This window comes from Cylas formicarius, unplaced genomic scaffold (genome assembly GCF_029955315.1).
Source record: "Cylas formicarius isolate icCylForm1 unplaced genomic scaffold, icCylForm1.1 PGA_scaffold_3__17_contigs__length_32017465, whole genome shotgun sequence".
Taxonomy (NCBI): domain Eukaryota; kingdom Metazoa; phylum Arthropoda; class Insecta; order Coleoptera; family Brentidae; genus Cylas; species Cylas formicarius.
The window spans coordinates 14,677,106-14,699,175 of NW_026844326.1; the positions used below are offsets into that span (position 1 = coordinate 14,677,106).

General features: G+C 33.5%; 1 protein-coding gene across 1 annotated transcript; it reads left to right on the forward strand.

Annotated features, from left to right (window-relative positions):
* The first annotated feature begins 1,147 nt into the window (after positions 1-1,147).
* On the forward strand, positions 1,148-22,070 carry LOC132699695 (uncharacterized). Its single transcript, XM_060666543.1, has 10 exons — positions 1,148-1,302; positions 5,787-6,084; positions 7,443-7,670; positions 9,331-9,828; positions 19,381-19,647; positions 20,399-20,405; positions 20,569-20,791; positions 20,845-21,027; positions 21,088-21,222; positions 21,767-22,070. The coding sequence occupies exons 2-10, from the start codon at positions 5,793-5,795 to the stop codon at positions 21,908-21,910; spliced, it is 1,977 nt and encodes a 658-aa protein (XP_060522526.1). The 5' UTR covers positions 1,148-1,302; positions 5,787-5,792; the 3' UTR covers positions 21,911-22,070.

The window sequence follows — 22,070 nt, forward strand, 5'->3', positions numbered from 1 at the left end:
AATCCTGCAGACGTTTCGCCAAAATCTCACTTGGCATCTTCAATGCTCGCGCTCCGAAAACTGTGTTCGAAGTGTTTTCGGAGCGCGAGCATTGAAGATACCAAGTGAGATTTTGGCGAAACGTCTGCAGGATTCTAGTCGGATGCAGGATTCCAGTCGGAGTTCAACGAGCGAACGGATGATATCCCGGAATATAGTGTCATCATATAAATAAATATATATATATATATATATATATATATATATATATATATATATATATATATATATATATATATATATATATATATATATATATATATATATATATATATATATATATATATATATATATACATTCATCTGTCTGTGGACCTTCTTGTAAAAAAAATTGAATCTTACATTTAAATAACATGGGGACATCAAATGCGACATCCAGGCATTGCAATTAAAAAAAACCTCTATTTTTGAGACTGCCCATGGTAGTCCTCGATTTGAGGAGCACGTTATAATTTGTTATATGGACCGTCAAAGATTCTCTTGGACAGATTGGACGATTTCTCGAACAGCGACTCTTAGAGTGTAGCCAATATCTGAAGAATATACTGCTCGTTCTGCGCACTTACTTTTCTGTTGAATCTATACCGTGTACTAGGGGTTTCTTGCTATCTATATAGGATTATTATATTATAAATGAGGTAGTCTTGAAAATTTCAAATTATTAACTATTAACTATTAATCTTATCTCATTTGGAATGCACTATTGAATTTCAATATAAGAATTTTCCACCTCTGAAATGTGACGTGACATATTTAGTAGAGTCTTGAAAATGGTGATCACCTTAGAAACTGTTTTTCGATTTCTTTGAACTCCATACTGGCGCATATGAACTAGATAAAACATTATTTATAATTCTCAAGTACGTCCTTTGCGCGTAAAATTTCACTTCCAGCAGACGCGAGCAGCACAAGAATGCCCATTAAATATTTCCAGCTTAATCGATTTAAAGAAAGTTTTCACCGAATCCGGGCGCATATAAGATTGTCGTCATCTCATTTGTCACCTTAATTCGCCCGAAGAAGCGTCGGTTATCGCTCGCGATCTGCAGGAGGTGGTAAACCTGCCGTTGACGTCACCCGCGGTATAAAGACCTTCCCCGAAGTGAAGAAGAGACGTTTGTTATATTCTTCGCGCAGGTCGTGCAGGTGCGGTTCAATTTTCTTTAGGTCGTCGCGCGTAGCTCTTTCGTCGAGTGCTTGGACAGTGTTCGCGTGGTTTGTTTTCTTTTTTTTTTGGGCAGTGCGAGTGACCTACATAGAGCGGTAAGCTGTTTTCCGGTTTATGTGTAGAGCGGATTGCTCGGGGTTAATTTAACGGTTGGGTGTCTTCTTGCGGATTCAATAATTTGACGAACGAAGAAAATATACAGTGTGTCCAAGAAAAAATGAAAGGGATTTTTATTACAGAAACGGTTTTTTCCTCTTAATTTTTTTTTTAAAGATACAAACAAAATAATAAAAGCGTGAATGATATTTAGCTTATTTAAATGCCAGCACAACTTAAGCAGTTTTAAATATTAAAATTGGTAAATTTTGTAGCCAGACGTTATAAAACAATTATGGAGTACTAAGAGGTTCTATCCTTTCTATTTTTTGTTCATTTTCTTCCTTAGTTGGCAAGCTTACAGGATCGATAATATAGATCTAGAAATAAATAAAATTTTAAAAACATCGCTTGATTGTGGCAATTGCAAATAAATAAAATATTAAATAAAGCGAGTTATTATATATATATATATATATATATATATATATATATATATATATATATATATATATATATATATATATATATATATATATATATATATATATAATAGATCATAGAAACAAGTATAGGTAGGTACTGTTTTCTCCTTCTGACAACTGAGATATCCGATCTAGATCTAGAGAACCTGTGCAAAAACCAATTTCACGGAGATGCAAATCTACATCTACCGATGTTTTACATCAGGAATTAAATGTACTATAAAAGGAAATCCTATTGACATTCAAATAATGAAAACTTATTTATAAAATACTTCATAACTTAAAAAAAAAATGTAATGAGAAAAAAAGTATAATTCTACTCAAAAACTGCAAAAGTAAATATATTTTTTGAAACTTCAAAAACAAGGAACAAAAAAACGATGAAGAATGTGATATCCATTAGGTCCTATAGATGCTAAGATTAAAATATTCTACATGGAAATACAATAGTAAAGTTATTAAATTAGCAAAACTAAGTCCAAATGACTTCCAAATATTAAAGCTGCTACTATAACTAAATCATGATATTGTTGGCTTTACTAGCCCTGGTTTGTTAATTGGGAGGATTTAAACAGAAGCACAAAATGCACATGACTAACGCTTACACTCAAAAAGTATTTCGAAAATCAGTTAACTTTTATCTTATTTTGTTAGATATAATAAAAATTATGAAGATAACAATTTTATATGCTCGGCTACGCTGACGCGTTGGGCGTTATGTACATTAAAGCTTTTAAATGTTTCCTAGTATTTAATTACTTGTGGTGCGTCAACAAAGTCATTTCATATGGAATTTTTTTAAACAAAATTTAGTTGTGGAGTATCGCATCTAATTCACAGACCGCGCAGGCACGATAATGACGAGTAGAAAACCCGTCAACGTTAACAACTTAAACTCATTAACTCGTTCTATTTCATTTCATTCATGGGCAATTATGTACAATTTAAAAGGCAATGGCTATCGTTAGACAGTTAAACGTTCTCGTAGTACAGTTAGGTACACACTTATAAAATCATACGGTACATCCACTAATAGCGTTGTGGATCGCCGCTCACTAGAGCGAATGCTTTCGAGTATAACTTGCCAAATTAAGCGGAAAGTATGTTTCTGATTTGGTGCAGTACAAAATATTTGTTCCAGAATTTATTAATTGTACCAAGCACTTTATTATTGTTGGAAAATGCTGAAAATATAGAGGAAGTTTGGCAGCCACACTCGGAAAGTAGAATAAACTTGCAAAAAAAAGTTAAAACTGAATGTTGATATTTAATAACGCGACAAGTTAAACCAATTAAACATCTGCGACTATGAATTAGTTTCTTAGATGTTGTACCTTGGTGCTATAGCCCGGTACGTGCTACAATTATTTACTTTCGTTTATTTTGTTGACACTGATACTTTTTATGAAACTTCTCGATTCCTGCTACGTCGGTTTTTGCTGAGTCGAACTTGCTGACGTTTCGCCAAGCTCTGAAGAAGCCAACAGGATGATTGGCAACAGTATCCTTTGGTTATCTGTGGAGTGACATATCCAATAAAATATAAATGATACATTGGATACTTAAGACAAAAACATAAAGCGAAATCTTAAAAATAAAATATGCTTTATTAAAATTAGTTAAATATTAAATTTCAAGCAAGAAAGTTAGGGGTCATCTTTATTTGCAATAATTCGAATAACTGATCAAGTAATCAGCCTGAAACCGATTTTCAAATGTAAGAATATTATTAAAAACGTAGCGCAAACCATTAGACTGTGACATAGAGCCTCATAAAGAATTTAAGGTTGCTTAATGTTCGTATAAATAGCCTCAACCGGCGTTACAGTCTTTGACATTACATTGAAACGTCATATCCACATTGATCCCTGTACAAACTTATAACATTTTTATTTTTAAGGATAGCTTCTGTTTTTTTTTAAGAGCATCCAAAACTGCCGTAGAGTCTACTGATTTTTTTGTAGATCTGAAATTGAAAGTAACACATTTGAAGATTTTTTATTTAAAATTACCATCTACAAAGTGTGATCAAGATACAGGGTGTTGCTTTGTATATTTGATTATAATATATTATATTATTATATTTAATACATTTTTTGCAACCTCCATGTACAAAATTAAAAAAATATGTATTCAGGCCGTTCGGTCTGTCAACTGATTTGATTTGTACATAGATTTACACTCTAGATCTAAATAATAGATATTTGCAGTTGACCAAGAAAATTGTGCGTGCTTATAATAATGCAGCGTTTGGACTGTGGAGAGACTACAACGCTCGGTGAGACAACGAACCCCATAAGTCGTATCTCAAGCGAAAGGAAACTGGATATTCTTGTGACATTTACACATTTATTTGAAATTAACCAATCCAAATAACATTTAATTTTCCGGCCACCTTTGTTGTGGATATGGATCAAATTAAAATTAAAAACAAAATTTTATTTAAATCTTCAAGCCCCAAAACTTGCAAAAAACAACAAATATATTTACGTGTTTTCCACATAGGTAGAGGAAATTAGAAAAGTTTTATTTTTGCCCTATTAGCCTTTTCAATTAAATTTTTGAAATTGACCGGTCAAATTTTTTCTGTTACTTGACCAGTCAATAGACCGGTCAATTGACTGATTAATTGACTGAAATAATTTAAAAAATACCATGAAATTTATATTTATTTATTTATATTTATTTATATTGTGCGTTAAATCGCCTTCCCCGAATCGCTAAGTATCATATATGGATATTCCTTGAAGAAGGTTATAGGTAATTCGGACATCACAAATGCATAGTAATTGATTATAAAATACATATCATTATTAAATAATGATTGGTAACACTCTACAATTTCAAGATGTTATATTAAACATTTTTTGACAAGTCAATTAAGGAGTGGTCAATTGGCCAACCCCAGCACTAAGGATGTTGCTTTGTCGGCGACAACACTGAGATTTTTTGTCTAAATTCTTTACAACGTCCAAGTACAAGATGTATATATAAAATATTCAGGCCCGTCGGTCTGTCAATTGATTTGATTTGTACCCAAATGTACACTCTGTAGATATAAATAATAGACATTGAAGTAAATGAACCGCAGTCGACAAGCAAAATTGTGCGTTCTTATAATGATGCAGCATTTGGAATGTGTAAAGACTATGACGTTGGGTAAGGCAACGAACCCCACAAGGCTTATCTTAAGCGAAAGGAAACTTAATATTCTTGTGACATTTAAACATTTACTTGAAATTGACGAAACCAAATAATTTTTTCTCAGCCACATTTATTGTGTCTAATATAAATCTTCAAGCTCCAAAACATACAAAAATCAACAGTGGCCAATGAGAAAAATATTTATAGTGTTTTGCACATATATAAATGGCACTAGAAACCACTTTATTTTTGTCCTCACATTCCTTTTATATAAATTTTTGGTACCACTTATTTCCTTTTTTTTTCTCTAATCTGCATCTGCAAAGTATGATCAAGATACAGGATGTTGCTTTGTCGATGACAACAGTTACATTTTTAATCTAAATTCTTTATAACCTCCAAGTACAAAATTTGAATATAATGTATTCAGGCTGTTCGGTCTGTCATTTGATTTTGATTTGTACATAGATTGACACTCTGTAGATGTAAATAATAAGGATTTCGAAAAATCTTCGACATCATAATGCCGCGTTGGGATTGTATAACGATTAAAACGTTACTTTTATCCATTTTTACAGTCAAATAAAAGTTATTTCTTTCACTCGACAAAAACAATTAAATTATGCTAGAGTACTACTTAATGGCTAAAATATTTTCGATGCCATAATCGCCATCTCATTACTTATTGAACGTCCTTCGTACCTAAATATTTTCGTTAATTCGTTGTAAAAAGGTACGTTTATAAGTATCATTAAAAATAAAAATGAAAAAAAATGTTTTATTGAAAATAATCGGCTGCTTGTGCCGGTGGTATAGTGTGCAACTCTTCTAACGCAAGTATTTATTTATTTCAGAACACCATGCGTTGGCACTTGCTGGCAGCGGTGGTATGCGTCGTCACCCTTCACTGTCGGGCCAATCCTATCGTAACGATAAACGCCGAGCCTGAAGATCACGCGGATCGGAGTCAAATCGCTCTAAAAAATCAAAATGTCGAATCTCAACCGGTACAAATCGAAGGATCGCGCGAAAAGTCCGAGGTCGCGTCAAACAAAAAACTAGAAAGTGAAACGAGTGAAAATGAATCGGAGATCGAAAACGGTGTATCGAAAAGTTCTACCGACGGCGAGGAAACAAAACCAATCAAAAAAGGCAATTAATATCTAGTTTATATTAGAATTACGTCGTAACTAAACAAAATCAATTCACAAATACTTAATAACGCTTTAATGTTTAAAATTCAAAAGTGACTTTTTTCCAGTCTACCAACCCGTCCTGACATTTTACTTATTACTTATTAATACCTCTCAGACTATCGTAGAATGGAGAGCTACTGATACCATGTTTCAAAGAAGTACATTTTTAAGCTTTAAGACTAGAATCAAATGCATATTGTTATTGTTCATAGGGCAGACTATAAACTAAGCAACGCCCTTTTATACAAGACTCAATCCGGAGTTAGGGCAAGATGGTTCAAACAAAAAAATAAAAAAATGAAGATTATGATGCCATTACTTTTAATATCTCTTCTCTAGACAACATCAGTGTCTTTTGTGTTGTTTTCTCATCAATCATAGAAGTTGGAAGTGGCCCTCTTAGGAACCTGAAAAAAATTTCTGGCATTTTTCGTAACGTCTTTGGTAATGTTTTCTTCCGCATACATTTTTGGAATTTCTAGAGAGTGATCAAGTTTTTGAGCTACCAGGAAGTTTTCAAAAGTTCGAATGTAACATTTTTTAGCGTACATATTTTTTGAAGCTATTTTTCGTAGACATATTTTGCATATTTTTTATTTAAATAGCTCAAAAACATTCTGTAGATGCATCACGAAGTGTTTGTGGGTTCACGTTTGTTAGAAAATAATCAATATTTTTAATTTCAACTTAATTTTACATGGGCTAACATAATCCATAGATGATAATATCATAATTTCAAGGACGTATTATAAAAACTATAATTATTTTGGTAAAATATTTGTGAATTGAAAATCGAGTTCATGTTAAGTGTGATACGTCAATTTAAAGAGAACTTTATGCGGAATGTAGAGTTGAGATAAAATATTGCCTGTTTTATAAAAAAGCAACTTTGATATTTCAGCATTCGGATATTTTACAAAAAGTCTACCTTGCCAAAAATAATCTTCAAAAAATATCTATCGAAAAGCTTTCTACACAAAAGACAAAATTTTCACAAATAACAAAGTGATAGACGTCTTCCTAAAATGCTTCCAAAATTTGAAAATTCTCTCGTAGCCTCCACGTTTCAAAATAAGGTTGTCATATTTGAACTTGCATCGTAAATCAAACCTCATGTCTACTCGTTTCTGGCTATCTCTGCAAGAAATTTCTGAAACCCATTCATTTATTTATATAAATAATAAACTTCCCACTTCCCCCAAATTTTGATAGTAGCCTTAAACTTTTAAAAAACTTTACAGGCTCCGTCAACAAATCTCAATTTTCAGATGTCAGATGACGTTAATAATTTAAAATTATTTTTTTCTTTTGCAGCCACTTCATTGGAAGAAACTCCCAAGAAGAAACTTGTAAAAGCAAAAGTGACAGGAAGACAGTCGTCGGATGACGATGACGATGACGACGATGATGACGATTTAGATTTGGGCGTTGAAGATGATGATGATGACGACGACGACACTGGAGATGACGACGATGACGACGACGACGATGACGAAGGAGGGGATTATTTCGAAAGGCTTTTCGACGATATCTTGGGAGGAGGTAATAATTAATTTAAATAAGTCATTTTTAAAAAATTGAAATATTTTTCATTAATAATCTATATCTTAGAAATTAGGTTTTCTAAAGAGAATCATCATAATATATTTGTTTAGCTGATAATTGTTATATTTATTTTAGTAGGCATTCACTTTATTCTTATTTTTTTAAGTAATTTTGAATGTCTGCTACTAACAAGGCCTTGCAAGAATTAAAAATGTTTCTAATATAAAAACTGTAATTAAAAAAATAGATTAATTTAAAAAGAAACGCTGAAAATAGGAATTGGCAAGATGTACAATGTACAAAAATGTATGAATATTGTGGCGACTTTTATATATGAAAAGTATTGTAATATGACAATATTTTTAGCAAATTGCTAAGTCTCGTTTTCCCAATTGGAGTAAGATGTTTTTTTTAGATTATGCTATATTAATTTCATACAATTTTCTAGATGCAATTTAACAGGATCTCGATCTTTTCCGATCGGATCATTTTGCGCTTAACTCACTCAACTGCCTCACTTGAGGAAAAATATATGGCAGATAGAGTAGGAATTAGGAAACAAGTTTAAAAAACGTCATTTTAGTCATGAGTTTGATTCAGTAATAGCGGAGCGTGTGCTTAATAAATGAGTGATTGAAGAAGTTTATTAAAATGTTGCATACTATATCGCTTCTACGACCATTAGGGTGACGTGACCCTGCGAATTGACAAACGTCAAATTACCATCCGTGGCTAAAATCTACCGAAAACATTCGATTGCTCTAAGAAGCCGTGACTAAAGTACCGAAGATGTCCGAAGTGACTCGCGATCGTCGATAACGAAACAAGTCTGCTAAAGTTTCTTTTTTAGTTTTTTAGAACTCTGAATAGGACGATCTGCATAGTGATATATTTTACTGTCTAGTTAACCAAAACCAATTTAGAACAAACGATTTTCAGAAATTATTTATTGATGCATGACAGCCGTTTCGGTAACACCGTGCCTTTATCAAATGATGTTTGTTCTAATTTGATTTGCTAAAAGGATTTTTTATCAACTAAAAGCCACCCTCGGATCAATTTATTTTATTGTGAATTTGTACAAAAATAAAGTAATTCCAATAATTGCGGAATATCGTATACGAATGATTCACCGAGAGCAGAGAGCTATAGTTTTATAAATGACAAATGTGGGGTGGGGGGTATTAATTATACCTCGGAATCAATGAAAAAACTGACTGCATCTTACCTACTAAATGGTCTGTGAACCACACTGACGATATTGAATAACTTTATAATATGAAACGACTATTTTGTTAAATTAATGAAAATGTTTGAGCTGATAATTTGTTTTGTACACGGTAGTGAATTTTACCTAAAAGCATTTAACAAAAACAGTTTTTATTTCACACCGCCACTATTAGATACAGCAATAGCAGAAGACTTCCAAAATTGAGGAAATTTCAAAATTTAAGTGGAGCTATTAAATTTCTTGTAAAAATGTAGACCAAAAATACGAAATATGTGTTACGATTATCACGAAAGGGGACAGTGAATTTTGGAAGCACTGTGCAATACGATGATACGACAATTGGGCAAAGGTATTCCTATCAATTAAAACATACGTTTGCTGGAGTATCACTCGCTGCGACCAATTTGAATGTGCTTTTTGTTACAGAGGACGATGACGATGATGACGATGATGACGACGACGTCTCTCCCTCTACTGGCGATCAAGCTACGCTCAATACCGCTCAACGACCGTCTAAACCATCAGCATCTATTACTCCAGTTGCCGCCTCGGCAGTTCCGGAAGTGCCGGAATCGGAGGCATCCCCGGACGAACAACTTAACGCCGCTGAAGAGGCTGATGGTGAAAGCGAGACTGGTACGGAGGAAACTCAGTTTAGCGAATCCCTGATTGAAAAAGACCCCGTCGAGGAGGAATCGGTACCCATAGTGCAGAACTCTGTACAGGATCCCGTTATAGTAGATCCGGTACCTGCAAATGACCCTGACGATGACGACGATGACGATGACGATGACGACGATGACGACATTAGTTTAGACGATGACGATGACGAAGACGACGATGATGATGACGACGAAGACGATGAAGATGATGACGACGACGACGAGCCAGATCTGGCGGATGTCATCGAGGCCAAGCGATCACGTGAGTCTAAAAATGGCAAAGTGAGCAGTAAATCGAAAAAACACAGTAGGAAACACCAACACACTCATAAAACAGGCAAGGAAGATAAAAAATTAAAGTAGATGGCGCTTTAAATATTTTTCAACGGTATTGTAAAATCGATGACGTCAATTCTCCAAAATATGCATTTCCTCGAAAAAACTTCGAATAACTAAAATATCCATTCCGCGAAATGTATTATACGTTTTGGAGGGTTAATCGGGATCGGTGATTTAGAAGAAAAATTTAACCCAATACCTCAAGCTATATTCCTTTCTCGTCTCTGTGTGAACGCTTTGTAAAATTTCAAGCTATAAATGTTTAGTTTCCTATCATTTTACTGAGTCACATTGACTCTTTAATACATTTTTTTAAATCCGGTAACTAATATACAACAAATTTTTGCGGTGAAATATTGCTTCAACATTTTTTTTTTTAAATCTGTTAAAAATGAAGTTAATCTATTTTAAGCACTACGATTTTTCCTATTGTCAAAAAAAGTTTACACACGGAGTTTTAGCTTTGTAGACAACTCGTTTTTTGATACACCACATAAACTAAACATTTCCGTTCTAGACAACCTGCTCTGTTAGATTAGATGTAGTGGAGTAGTTTCTTCTTTTGTACCTTCAATTAATTTATTAATTTATTTATTTGAAAATTATGAAAATGCTTCGTGCATTACACTAGGTAAATGTCACAGACCCAGTGACTAAACTGTATGTTTAAACGGCAAAGATTTTGTACATTCCAAAACGATTCTTATACCACCACGAATATACGATTTTAGTAAAACAGCAATGCGTTTTATTTGGAACACATTTACCACGTCATGATTCCCTTACACTGTATATACCGTACGTGTTTTTTTTTTTTTGGTGTGACATCTATCTAGCTAATGCATTACTTTCCGTACTAATTGCATGCATGTTTCCTTAACAATCGTTTTCTAAACATAGAACTAACGCAAATCGAAACAGGGCCTGCAGAGGGTAAGTAGATCAGAGGATGTGCTGGATTATTGCCTTGGTGGGGAGTAATAGGTGAGTGTCAAACCATTTAGTTTGCGTAGTTTCTAGACGTAGTTGTTTCGAAATTGCTCCAAATCGCAAAAATAAATTAGAGTTTCTTTGAATTTTTAACTGCGTTTTAGACTCAGAAAGTTTGGGTAGTTTTGGGAAATGATGATGTTTCCTGACACCGCACTTTGTACAAGTCACGGTTACCTATTTATTTCCATTCTTATTATACCTGATTTTGATTGATTGATTTGATTTTTATCGTGATGAAGGAGCATTTTCGAACCAGTAGATTTAGATTCAAGGACAAGTAGCACCAACGAGACCGAAAACTAGGTTTTCGCTATGTAGTGACGATGAAATTAACAATTGACCAAGTATAAGACTATATACGACTAAAAACTACAGCATGGTGGATCGGTGCCTTTTTGAATCAGGGAATAACGATATTTTCGTAGAGTAGAATAATTATATGGAATAACTGTTATTTAGCATGGATTAATTCATTATAATCGACGTACGGAATTCAAATATTCGATACCCACACACACACACGCGCGCGCATCCATTTTAACTACACAGAAACATATCGAAATTTACATTTTAGATGATATTTAAAAAAATAAATTTTGGAAGTACCGGCTCAATAGGTATACAGGATATCCCAAACTCCATGGCCTTTTAGTAAGGAATGGAAAAAAATGGGCATTTAAAAATTACGTTTCTTCCATTAGGATGATCTCCATCTTTAAAAAAAAAACAAACCAAACATGTAATTGCATAAAATAAAAAAGAGAGCATATCTTCGCCTGTTGACGCAATTTTTCTAATGCCCATCTTTTCGCATTCTTCATTTAGTTCCAAGAACAATTTTATAATTAGGACAGAGTGGAAAATTAATTTCAGAACGCCAAGATTTTCACGTTCGTTATGCGTTATTAATTATATAAATATATTTGTTGTGAATAAAAATACGCGCGACAAAGGTTTATAATTCATCAGATTTTTTTCGCCTTCTGACTTTCCTCGCGGTTTAATGGGCATGTAATAACAGTAATATAGTTATGTGTTGCGTAAACACTTAGTATTTTGTAATTTTCACGTCTCGATGATATTTCGTATTACATTACATTAACTGTAAAATCTGTTGACTAGAACAATTTGCCCCCTTTGTGAGCGTATAATTCATAGAATCAAGTTCATAAAAAAATAGCTGGAACAAATCCAGGAGTCTTAAATTTCGAAATTTATATAAATACTTCATAAAAACCGAGTATAAATAATGGGGACGCACTCTTTCGTTATTCCGTAGATGTTGATGATCACAGTCAAGAAAAAATGCTTTAGCTTAAGATAGAAAGAAGTGTGGCTATAAAAAAAAGTTCAGTGTCAATATCACTAATTTCGCCTGGATTTATTGTTATACATAATAATCATACAAAAATTTTGGGCCTTATTATATTTTAACATCTTCTCTGGGCAAACTTTAGGTACTGTTTTTTTAATAATTCTACCACGAAAAAATATCCTTTTTTGATTAAGTTGTTTGTGGATCAGGCATGTTTCTTCGATGTTTGTCTTTTATCCGGTATAAAATCTAATTTGTGTGGTCTTGTTCGAAAATGTGTCACGTTTGGAGTATTTTAACCGCAACGAAATAACTAATATAAAGCAAACTAAAAGCTTCAATCCAAAACATTTTTATAAATATTTGAAAACGAAAATGGAGTGAGAGCGTCTCTTTTGTTTAATATTTTCTGACTGATATTTTCGGTATATTAATACAAAAATAAGAAAATAAAAAAAAAACTATTAGCGAATGGTTACAGTGAAAATTGGTTGATATTAAATGAACTGATTTAATTAAAACTACCAACATTTACATGTGCACAGTTTAACATGTGAATCAAATTTGTTTTTTCTAGGATCGTGCAAAAGGGTATAGTTAAAAATTGTAAACGTTTTACTTGTGTAACTTGTACGTGTGTAAAATGTACACTTTTTGCACTATTTGCACAAATACCTATCGTGAAATAATACTTTTTTGCTGTTTACTGGATTTAAAAAGGTTGCACTATATACTGTGCTAAAAGTTTAAATCTGGTTATAACAAATGTTATTATTAAAAACCACATAAATACAAATTGAAAATATTCGTAAGTACTTTGAATTTAAATATTTTAAATTTTCTTTATTTTTTGTGATACACATGAAAAATATTTATTTTGTAACTACCTTATATTTGTTGCAGGAAGCGCAAAGTTTCCAATCGTGCCATTTCAAAGTAGTTATTACAATAGCGTTGATGTAAATTTCGTTTTTTCTTGCAGTATGTCTAGTTAATAAACGTCTTGTTATTATAGTTGTTTGGAATATTGCAAAAAGTAAAACTTTTGGCACGATCGTAGGAAAATGAAATTTACGAAGCGTTTCGAATAACTGTGTACATTGTGAACGCGCTGGTTAACACCAAAGCGATTTCTGAAGATGTGATTGCGGAAGTTCCGAACGAATCGTGCTTGACAAACGCGGCAAGACAGGCGGTAAGCGAGACATGTTTGGTGCCACTTTTGGAAAGTGGGCCACCCAGTGACCTTGTTCGTCAAAACTCGGCCGTACCTGACCAGTTAATTATTCCGACGATTTCTACGGGTCATTAATCGTCCGATTGAAATTTTAACGCGTGCCTGCTCGGTGGGCCAGATTAAACCGAAACGCCAATGGAATTCTTCTATTCTTAGTATTCTTAGATTATAGTCCGGACTACAGGACGATAAAAACATGTTTTTTCTCTCTAAAGCGAGTAACACGAAGTACTAATTATAAAATTGGTCCTTTACAAAGGAAATATTATAAATTTGGTTTTTCTGAAATATTTCTTAGCCCACCTTTGGTAATTGAATTCTGATAGATGCAAGGCATTAAGCACACAACTTTCATTTCATTGAACCGACACTATACCTTTACTTGTTTAAAAGTTAGCATACAATCTCTGTTGAAAAAGTGGCCACCCTGTATATATGGATACGTATATGGGGACTGAGTTAAAACAGGGCTTGTTTAGCGGTAATTTTCAAAATTTCAATTCTCCTGTCCAACTAAACTAATATGTAAACTAAACGTTACTAAATGAAAACGTTTAGAGGAATTAAATTTGCTTCTTCTAGTTTATATTTTCCGAAATTATATACAAAAGATGGCGCCATAATGTCAAATCCATCCGAGTGGAAAGGGGAAGAACGTACAGCGTAATTCCTTATATAATTATAATTCTTTGAATTTAATCTGGTATTCTTCGGAATGTCTCTGTAACTAGTTGGAATTCCTTTATACTATACCCTATAATTGGTGAAATCTTAGTCAGTTTTTTTTCTTTGTCATGTACTAAAATTTCACCTTGAAAATATAAAATTTAATGCAATGAATATTGAATAGGCGCATGACCAACAAAACGTATTGACGTTCAATATTGACGCTGACAGTTCACAATTCGGTTGTCATTGTGGCTGTGGTATTTTTTCGGAAGTATCTTTTCAAAGTATGTCCAGATACCATTATTATCAATTTTATCCATGTCCTGTCATTAACACAATTTACCACAAATTTTGTGCGTTCATATATCCAAATACTTTTGCCCCTAGTGAGCTGATCTAAGAGCAATTTAAGTACCGTCAGTTTATCTGGAACATCGAATATTAAACACCACCTAAATATTTGCATCCGCCTAATTCATACACCAAAATTAATATTTAACAAGCCGTTCGACAAGCACCGCTGAGGAATGTACTCAATCTTAACGGATTCGTATCCCAAGGAAGCATACACCAGTGGTGTCGCTTGGTTCCGCGGTTCCTTATCAATTACGTATTTTATTAGAAACTTTCACTAAATATTCCCCAGAGCAGCGTTGATGGATTTTTTCCAAAAAAATGAAATTTATACAGGGTGTTATTGAAATGACTTCAAAGAATTTACTGATTGAATCTTATTGCCGAGGGACAAATGGCCAGAATACTCGTTATACAATGCTTGGAGCTTGGTATTCCGACAATATTGGAGTTCTCCAAACTATATACCGTTTTTACGACATAATAACTTTGGTAAATTTTTATGCAGCTTTAACCGCAGGCCTACCTCGCTTGGTTTTCTCTGTGTTACCCTCAATAAATAGATGCGCAATTCGACAATGACGTTCCAGATCCGTACTTCAGTACTTCGTGCATACAAAAACTTGTCTCTTATTGATGTTTTCGTAATAGAAACCAATTCTTCGTACGAACGCACTCAACATCTGTTGGCAACAGTCAACGTTCAAAACATTACGCAACTCTTCATGTAAAATTTTAATTGTTAAAAAATTATTCTTCTGATACGCATCATATATCAACCATCTCACTATTCCGGCATGGTGCATGTCAAGTACACTTTTTGGGACTCCACGATCTTTCCGCGTTTTTCTTTCTTGAGTACCATTCACAACTATGTCACGTACTGTCGCATTTGATGTTTAAATCATTTCGGACGTTAATTTTATGGCTCCACTTTCCCCAGATGTTGATTTCAAAAACAGGAACACATTTAATATTATAATTTTGGCAGTAACCGGCAAATGGACCCCAGTCTTTGATCCATTTGAATTTAAGGGATGTTAATCATCAACGATTATTACGTCATCGATTGCAAAGTCAACTTCTTCGTCGCTGGACATCGCAAGTGACTAACAAAATTGAATAACGTTAGTATTTGGTAAGAAATAAAATGTATATGTATATGTCTGAGCCTTGAGAAACTATTAAATAACAGTAAGTTGGTAATTACTAATTACAAACACAAGACGGAATAGAAATAAGTCGAAAGCTTCGACGACTAAGAAAATACTGTTTTATAAAGCCGACAGCATACTCCAATTTCACCAACCTCCAGAAATCAACCAATAGCAAACCGGGAAAATATCCATTATACATCAATTATCTACATATGATTTTGTATTGCATAAACTCTTAAATAAGGAAATCAGTTTAAGCTTTCCAATGTGTTTTTAATATAGAGATCAAACTATCTAGTGGGAAAATTAACATAACAGTTTAAGAAAATTTCCCTACTTTTAAAATACGGCCCTGGTTAGTTGTGGTTTGTGGTATACGTGCTCACAAGAATGGTCCCTTCCGCTTTAAACTCATTCCGAAGTCAAATTCATAAACGGTTGTAAAAACGGTATATAGTTTGGAGAACTTTACTCCAACTACTGGCTGGATAAAATAATGACAGTGATAAGTTAGGCAAGGTTTGCCACGGTGCTGGGTCGTCAAATTGTGCAACCTCGCATTCACGAAATTCAAATTAACAAAAAAAAAACTGTTTCAGCGTACTTATTATTTTGTTTACTAACACTAGAAAGGGATTAAATCAGATTAAATCTCGCCACCATTAATTTAAGTCCTCCAAATATCAAAAAAGCTGATTTTTAGTAGAAACATTGCTTATTTACTAAATTTAACTCTATTTGTTCGCCAGTAATTTAATCTTTCTGAATTACAAAAGAAAGTGACACGCCAGAGGAACTACTTTCTTTCAGTGGCGCAAAAGGTTATTACTTAATAAAATCACTAACTCACTGGAAAATTCGCTATTTTTAGAAACACCTTTTTCAATAAGTCACAGTTTCATTCTTCAGTCATCCCGCAGGCGTAGCGAATCCAGTTTAACTTTTAGTCGGAATTGTCTTTACCATATCAGCCACGAAAACTTCCATTTCATTCTTGATTGGACTGCATTGCAATTAAAATAGTAGTATAATGCCCCAAATAAACTCGGATTGATTTACAAACAGTTTGTCTTCACAAACAAAGAAACTTTGGGCATTCGCATAAGCTTACTGCGAAGCTCGCTAAAGGCAGTATTTTGCAGACTCCTCTGATTTAATTTTATTCGATGATGATTCGCCCTTTAGGCGTAGATGGCGCGACAAGTACCGCTCCGAAAAATAATAAAACTGCTATTAACTAAAATTTTATTAACTTTTATATTTTTACATGCGTATTTATAGATCGATTGTTTACTTTTTTTGTAATTTAGCGTGTTACTTCATAAACTAGTACTGTTAATTATATACATTATAAAATTAAATCGAGGAGTTGATAAATTTGTAATGAGGATATCTCGCGCAACTTAATAACCGTCAAAGATTTTTGATCTTTTTTAGTAATTCAATGAAATCTACGCAGTTCGTAAACAAAATCGCGCTAAAATATTATATACCAAATGCGCCGCCTCTGTGGTGCAAAAACAATGCCAACGACCACTTAAGGTCAGGGACGGACTTTCAATGCAGGTTAATGAAGGTGAGCGCATACTTTCTCAGGACGCTCGGACGAGATTAATCATGAATTCTATTAATTTTTTGTGTGTCGGACAGTGAAAGCGCCTGAATATAGGTTTAAAATGAACATGATAACATGAAAGGTCAATAAATGTTCAGCAAAATTACCGAAACACCACGACTGATTTATAGCCACACCGGAAAAGTTTGGATTTTACAAAAGACTTCGAGATATGGCTTTGGGTTGACCAACCATATTTATTACTAAATAATTCTGAAGCATCAGCATTTTGAATGGTATTTTCCATTATTAAATAGCGCAAAGTAATAAAACCTTGCTAAAGGTGCAAAAGGACGACAGGGTATCGAAATTTGACCCTTTTGACCAAATAAAAGTAGGACCGCTCGGTCTGATGTCAATTTAGGTAGTGACATATTTTGACACTTGCAAAAATAATATAAAAAAGATAAAAAGTAAGAAACAAAAATAAGAATAGAATAAATTATTTTCAAGAAAAATGCATAAAAAGCATTGAACTGAGGTGGCTTTTACTCGATGAAAATCCATTTAACAAAATAAATAAGAATTAAATGTAATACTACCTGCTATTATATATACTGAAAAATGACAATAAAACCATTTTCGGTATATATGGTAGCAGGTACTTTGTAAATATTACATTTGATAAAGACACGGTGTTGTCGAAACAATTGTCATGTGAATATATATAATTTCGTGAATATCTCAACTTTTAGTTCTAATTTATTTTGCAAAAAAGGCACTTGAAAAGTTATCTCAGTTTCTGGTCAGTCAGACGGGTTTGTTAAATGCTACTTGACCGCGAGTGTTATTATTTTTTGAAGGTATTTCCGTCAAAGCAATTCAAATCAATAAATATCAAAAAAGGTTCTTGTAAGTACAATAAACGGAACTAGAAAGGTACCGTTCAAAAATAAGAAAAATCCTAATACAAATAAAAAATTTAATTTAGTTTAGTAAAACCCGTGAATCAGTAGGTTCAGTTAAGGGGAAATCAGTTGCACTCTACTAAAACATATTTTGATACAATTCCGGTACATTATTTAACCCGTTAACCGGAGATCATTAAATAGGAAAAATAATATAAAAAAAAATATTATAAAAGCTTGCATACATCTAAATATTACAAAAAACAAATTTTCTGTATTGACATGTGTAAAAAAAAAGGATAGTGCGATTTCGAACCATTAGTTGGGCTAGTGAGGTGTAAACTAAAATGAACGCATTTGTCCAGCGAATTGGATAAATTTGTTAGTCATTATATTGAAGAACGTGCCAATTTTTGAAAATTTATCTGATTTGTTTGGCTCAGCATTATTACTCACGTGGCTGTAATTTTTTTATTATTCGAAAGCCATTCCTACTTATGCATTCTTGCTCCACTAAAGAGGCAATGCATGGTATCCTGTCAGAACAAATATTCTCAGAAATATTTTCTGGACTGCATTGGTCAAAACGAAGTCATGGCAATTCCCATCACAGGTATATCAAGGTCACCGTCAAAAAAGGATAACGAAAATATTGGTTTAGTTTTTTACAGAAGAGCATACCCTGGATATCTTGGGTTTTTCAGCCAATTTCCTTCTCAGTTCTAATTTTCCCATGATATCTTTGGTGAAAAGTACCTCAAACGTCCTTAAATAAAGGCAAAAATAATAAACAAAAACAAAACAAAAATAGTAATTAATAAATAAATTCGTTTCTCAATTCATCACATATCAGTTTTTTTGGATTATTTACCCACTAAGACATACACACACTTGAATATACACTGGTTAATAATATTTTGGATATAAACTAAACACCCTAGGAATTAGTAGCCAGTTCTTATAAAATTGAAATAAAAAATCTAAACAATATAATTAATAATGTCTTTGAATATCACCGGTACCGTCATAGGTACTTTCTCCAATCACTATTTTTAAAGATTTTTGATAGCATTACTTATCTACCCCCATATTTACTAATAACAGGCTAAAAACACCTATTCAATGATAACACAACACAACTAAGGCTAAATCGAAATTTTGATTTTTGACTACAGTAGTACCAGGTACCACTAACAATCATCGCAACTTCGGCAATAAAGTTGTTAGAAATGTGTAGTGTCCGAAAGTAATGCGGCAAAAAATAAAAACTCTATCGCCTTACATTAGGTGCCCTGGAGCCCGGTCAGCCGAAAATGCCAGCAGTATATATCGCCAAGTACAACAGGTTCGTCGACGTTGTGCTCAACAGAATAAACCGTCTCCTGGGCAAACAGTACGACCCAGTACGAGTCAAGTTGTTAGGCGGCGGAAAGAAAAACATAGGGAAAAATAACAAGAAAAACAAAAACCATAAGAACAAAAATAAGACAAAGGCCAGAGAAGAGCCGGCGAAAATGGCACAGCTAAACAAGATGGTGAACTCGAACTCGCCAGGTATTTTTTCCGTGTTTATATAAAGCGAAACATAAAACTATTTCTTTTTATATTTTCATAACTCCTTGGATTTCCCCTGTAATTAGTTGGAATTCCGTAATTTTTTCTGCTGTTTATCCGTTGCTTTTTTATTATATGTCGAAAAAAAAAACGAATTCACTCCATAAAAAGTCATAATCGAGGGCAGAAAACATAAAATTACTTTTTTTTGACAATACTTACAAGAAATTAATGAAAACACAATAAAGAAAAAATCCCCATTATTGCTTTAAATCAGTTAATTCACTGTGTAGTTTTGACCAAATGTTGTTCAGTGTTGTTGAAGTAGCAATAGAAAATTAAGTTTCTAAAATCTATGGGGCTCATACGTCTAAAACATTTCCCGCTTATATAGAAAGTGAATGTGAACTTCTTTATTTTGATCTCATTTTTCAAGTCAAAATTTTAGACATATTTCATGTACAATATCCTATAATAGCTAAGTTTCACCGGTTTTCGGATATTTAATATTTTGTTTAAAAAAAGGCGTTTGCAAACTGAAAAATATCTGCGCATTCTTCATTTTTTTCAAACGGAATATTAAATGTATTATAAAAACAGAATTTGCTTTGTTTAAGAGGAGCTAGTTTGAAAAATTCCTTCCAAATCAATCCTCGCAGCTTTTAACTATTATTAGAAAAGTTCCTTCCCCCCTTATTCTACAATAAAAATCACTTTAGTGGTATACCAATCTATTTCTTCTGAACCGTAGTGGGCCAGTCGGTAAAATTGGTAAAAAAATTGTTAAATTTTCAATTTTGATTACAATATAAAATATAAGAACTTTTCATGTATCATGATCACCTAGTACAAAAACATCTCCAGACACAGCAAAAAGAAGTGAAAATTTGCCTTGCGTCACAACACACATTACGATTTCAGATATAAATACGAACCTGTCGCAAATAATACTGAGACACCTAAGGCTTTGTTGGTCGACAATAGAGAATCGGAGTTTGTGTTAGTTTCTAAAGTCGGAACTGTTGCAACAGACATACCGACCGACCAAAACAAAGAACTGAGGGTCACTCAATCTACCGCGTCCAAAAAAAAACCAACTGCCAACACCAAAAAGACCACAACGAAGAAAAAAAATACTACCAAGGTAATAAGGACGCAACTTAGACCTAACACTTAAACGAAATAAAATTGCTTTAGGCGACTCCCAACAAAGGCCAAATAAAACAATCATCGTCCAACAAACAAAAACCGAGGGCCACTCTCTTCGGTCTGAGCTCTCTTAAACGCGATGGCGACGTATCGGTCAACATGATGGCGGATCATACCACGGTAAAGACCAATTTCATTATGGGACCGCTCACCCTCAGAGTGGAGAGGGAGGTAAAGTTACATCGGATCTGCTAGCAATAAATAACGTTGGTAAGCATCCATATTTTTTAGATGGCAAAGAGTGGCAAAAAGGTGCTGAGAAGTGCTACGGCTACAACAGCGGAGATGTATGGGCGGCTCAACCTCAGAATCATTAACGGTGGAGTCGCTACCTTACACTCGATAAGGGTACTTCAGCCGAAACAGGTAAGTAGTACTGCAATAAATTATATTCACTTCAGTTGTTGGTCCAGAACAAAACACCCATGACGTTGTATCCAAACGAGACTCAGCAATTAAATTTGTTGTTTTTGAAAACATATTTTTCTAGACACTCAAAAATATTTACATTTTAATTCATTTACATTTAATTAATTCTTAAAATTTGTGTTAATATATAAATTTGTTTTAATATATAATAAACTGTTAGGAATAATCTTACTTCATTTGTCGCAAGCAAGAAATCCGAGCACATCTTGGAAGCAGTAACATATTAACTAATGAACTCATACTTTAGTTTTCAAATCGGTCAGTGCCACAACATTGCTGCCAGAATTTAAAGAAATGAAAGTGAGACTGAACTGGCTGTTTGCATCAGTACGTTGCAATTGGAAAATATTTAACAAATGTGACAACAGTCTTATCATTTATCTATTCCATGCAGTGCTATAACTTTGTAGTTTGGTTTAGTGTCGACCAGCAATTTCAGCCGCTAGAAAAACCTTAAATGTTTATTGGTATTTAATTTTAGGTTAGAATTGATGCCAGTGATGATCATGATAAAACGAGGGAATTTATGTGGAAGAGGAGCCCCCAAATTGCTACCATGGTGTCGCAGAAGTTGGCGGCAGCAGCAAGGTCCATGTTAAAGCCCCCTCCTCAACCTAGACCGTAGCTTTAAGGTTACTATACAAATGTGCCTATTTAGAATACACCCCAGCGTCATTACCTATGAAACGTTGATACAATGAAATCTCTCTCATTACTTTAGGGCTAGTTGTAGTATTTATTTATTTATGTATTTATTTTATTTATTTCACATATAAATGACAAAG

Excerpts from the sequence above, each read along its gene's own strand:
- LOC132699695 (XM_060666543.1), top strand. The coding sequence starts at position 5,793 with ATGCGTTGGCACTTGCTGGCAGCGGTGGTATGCGTCGTCACCCTTCAC. Across the intron at positions 7,671-9,330 it reads CGACGATATCTTGGGAGGAG|AGGACGATGACGATGATGAC; the intron begins GTAATAATTAAT and ends TTTTTGTTACAG. Across the intron at positions 21,223-21,766 it reads GGGTACTTCAGCCGAAACAG|GTTAGAATTGATGCCAGTGA; the intron begins GTAAGTAGTACT and ends ATTTAATTTTAG.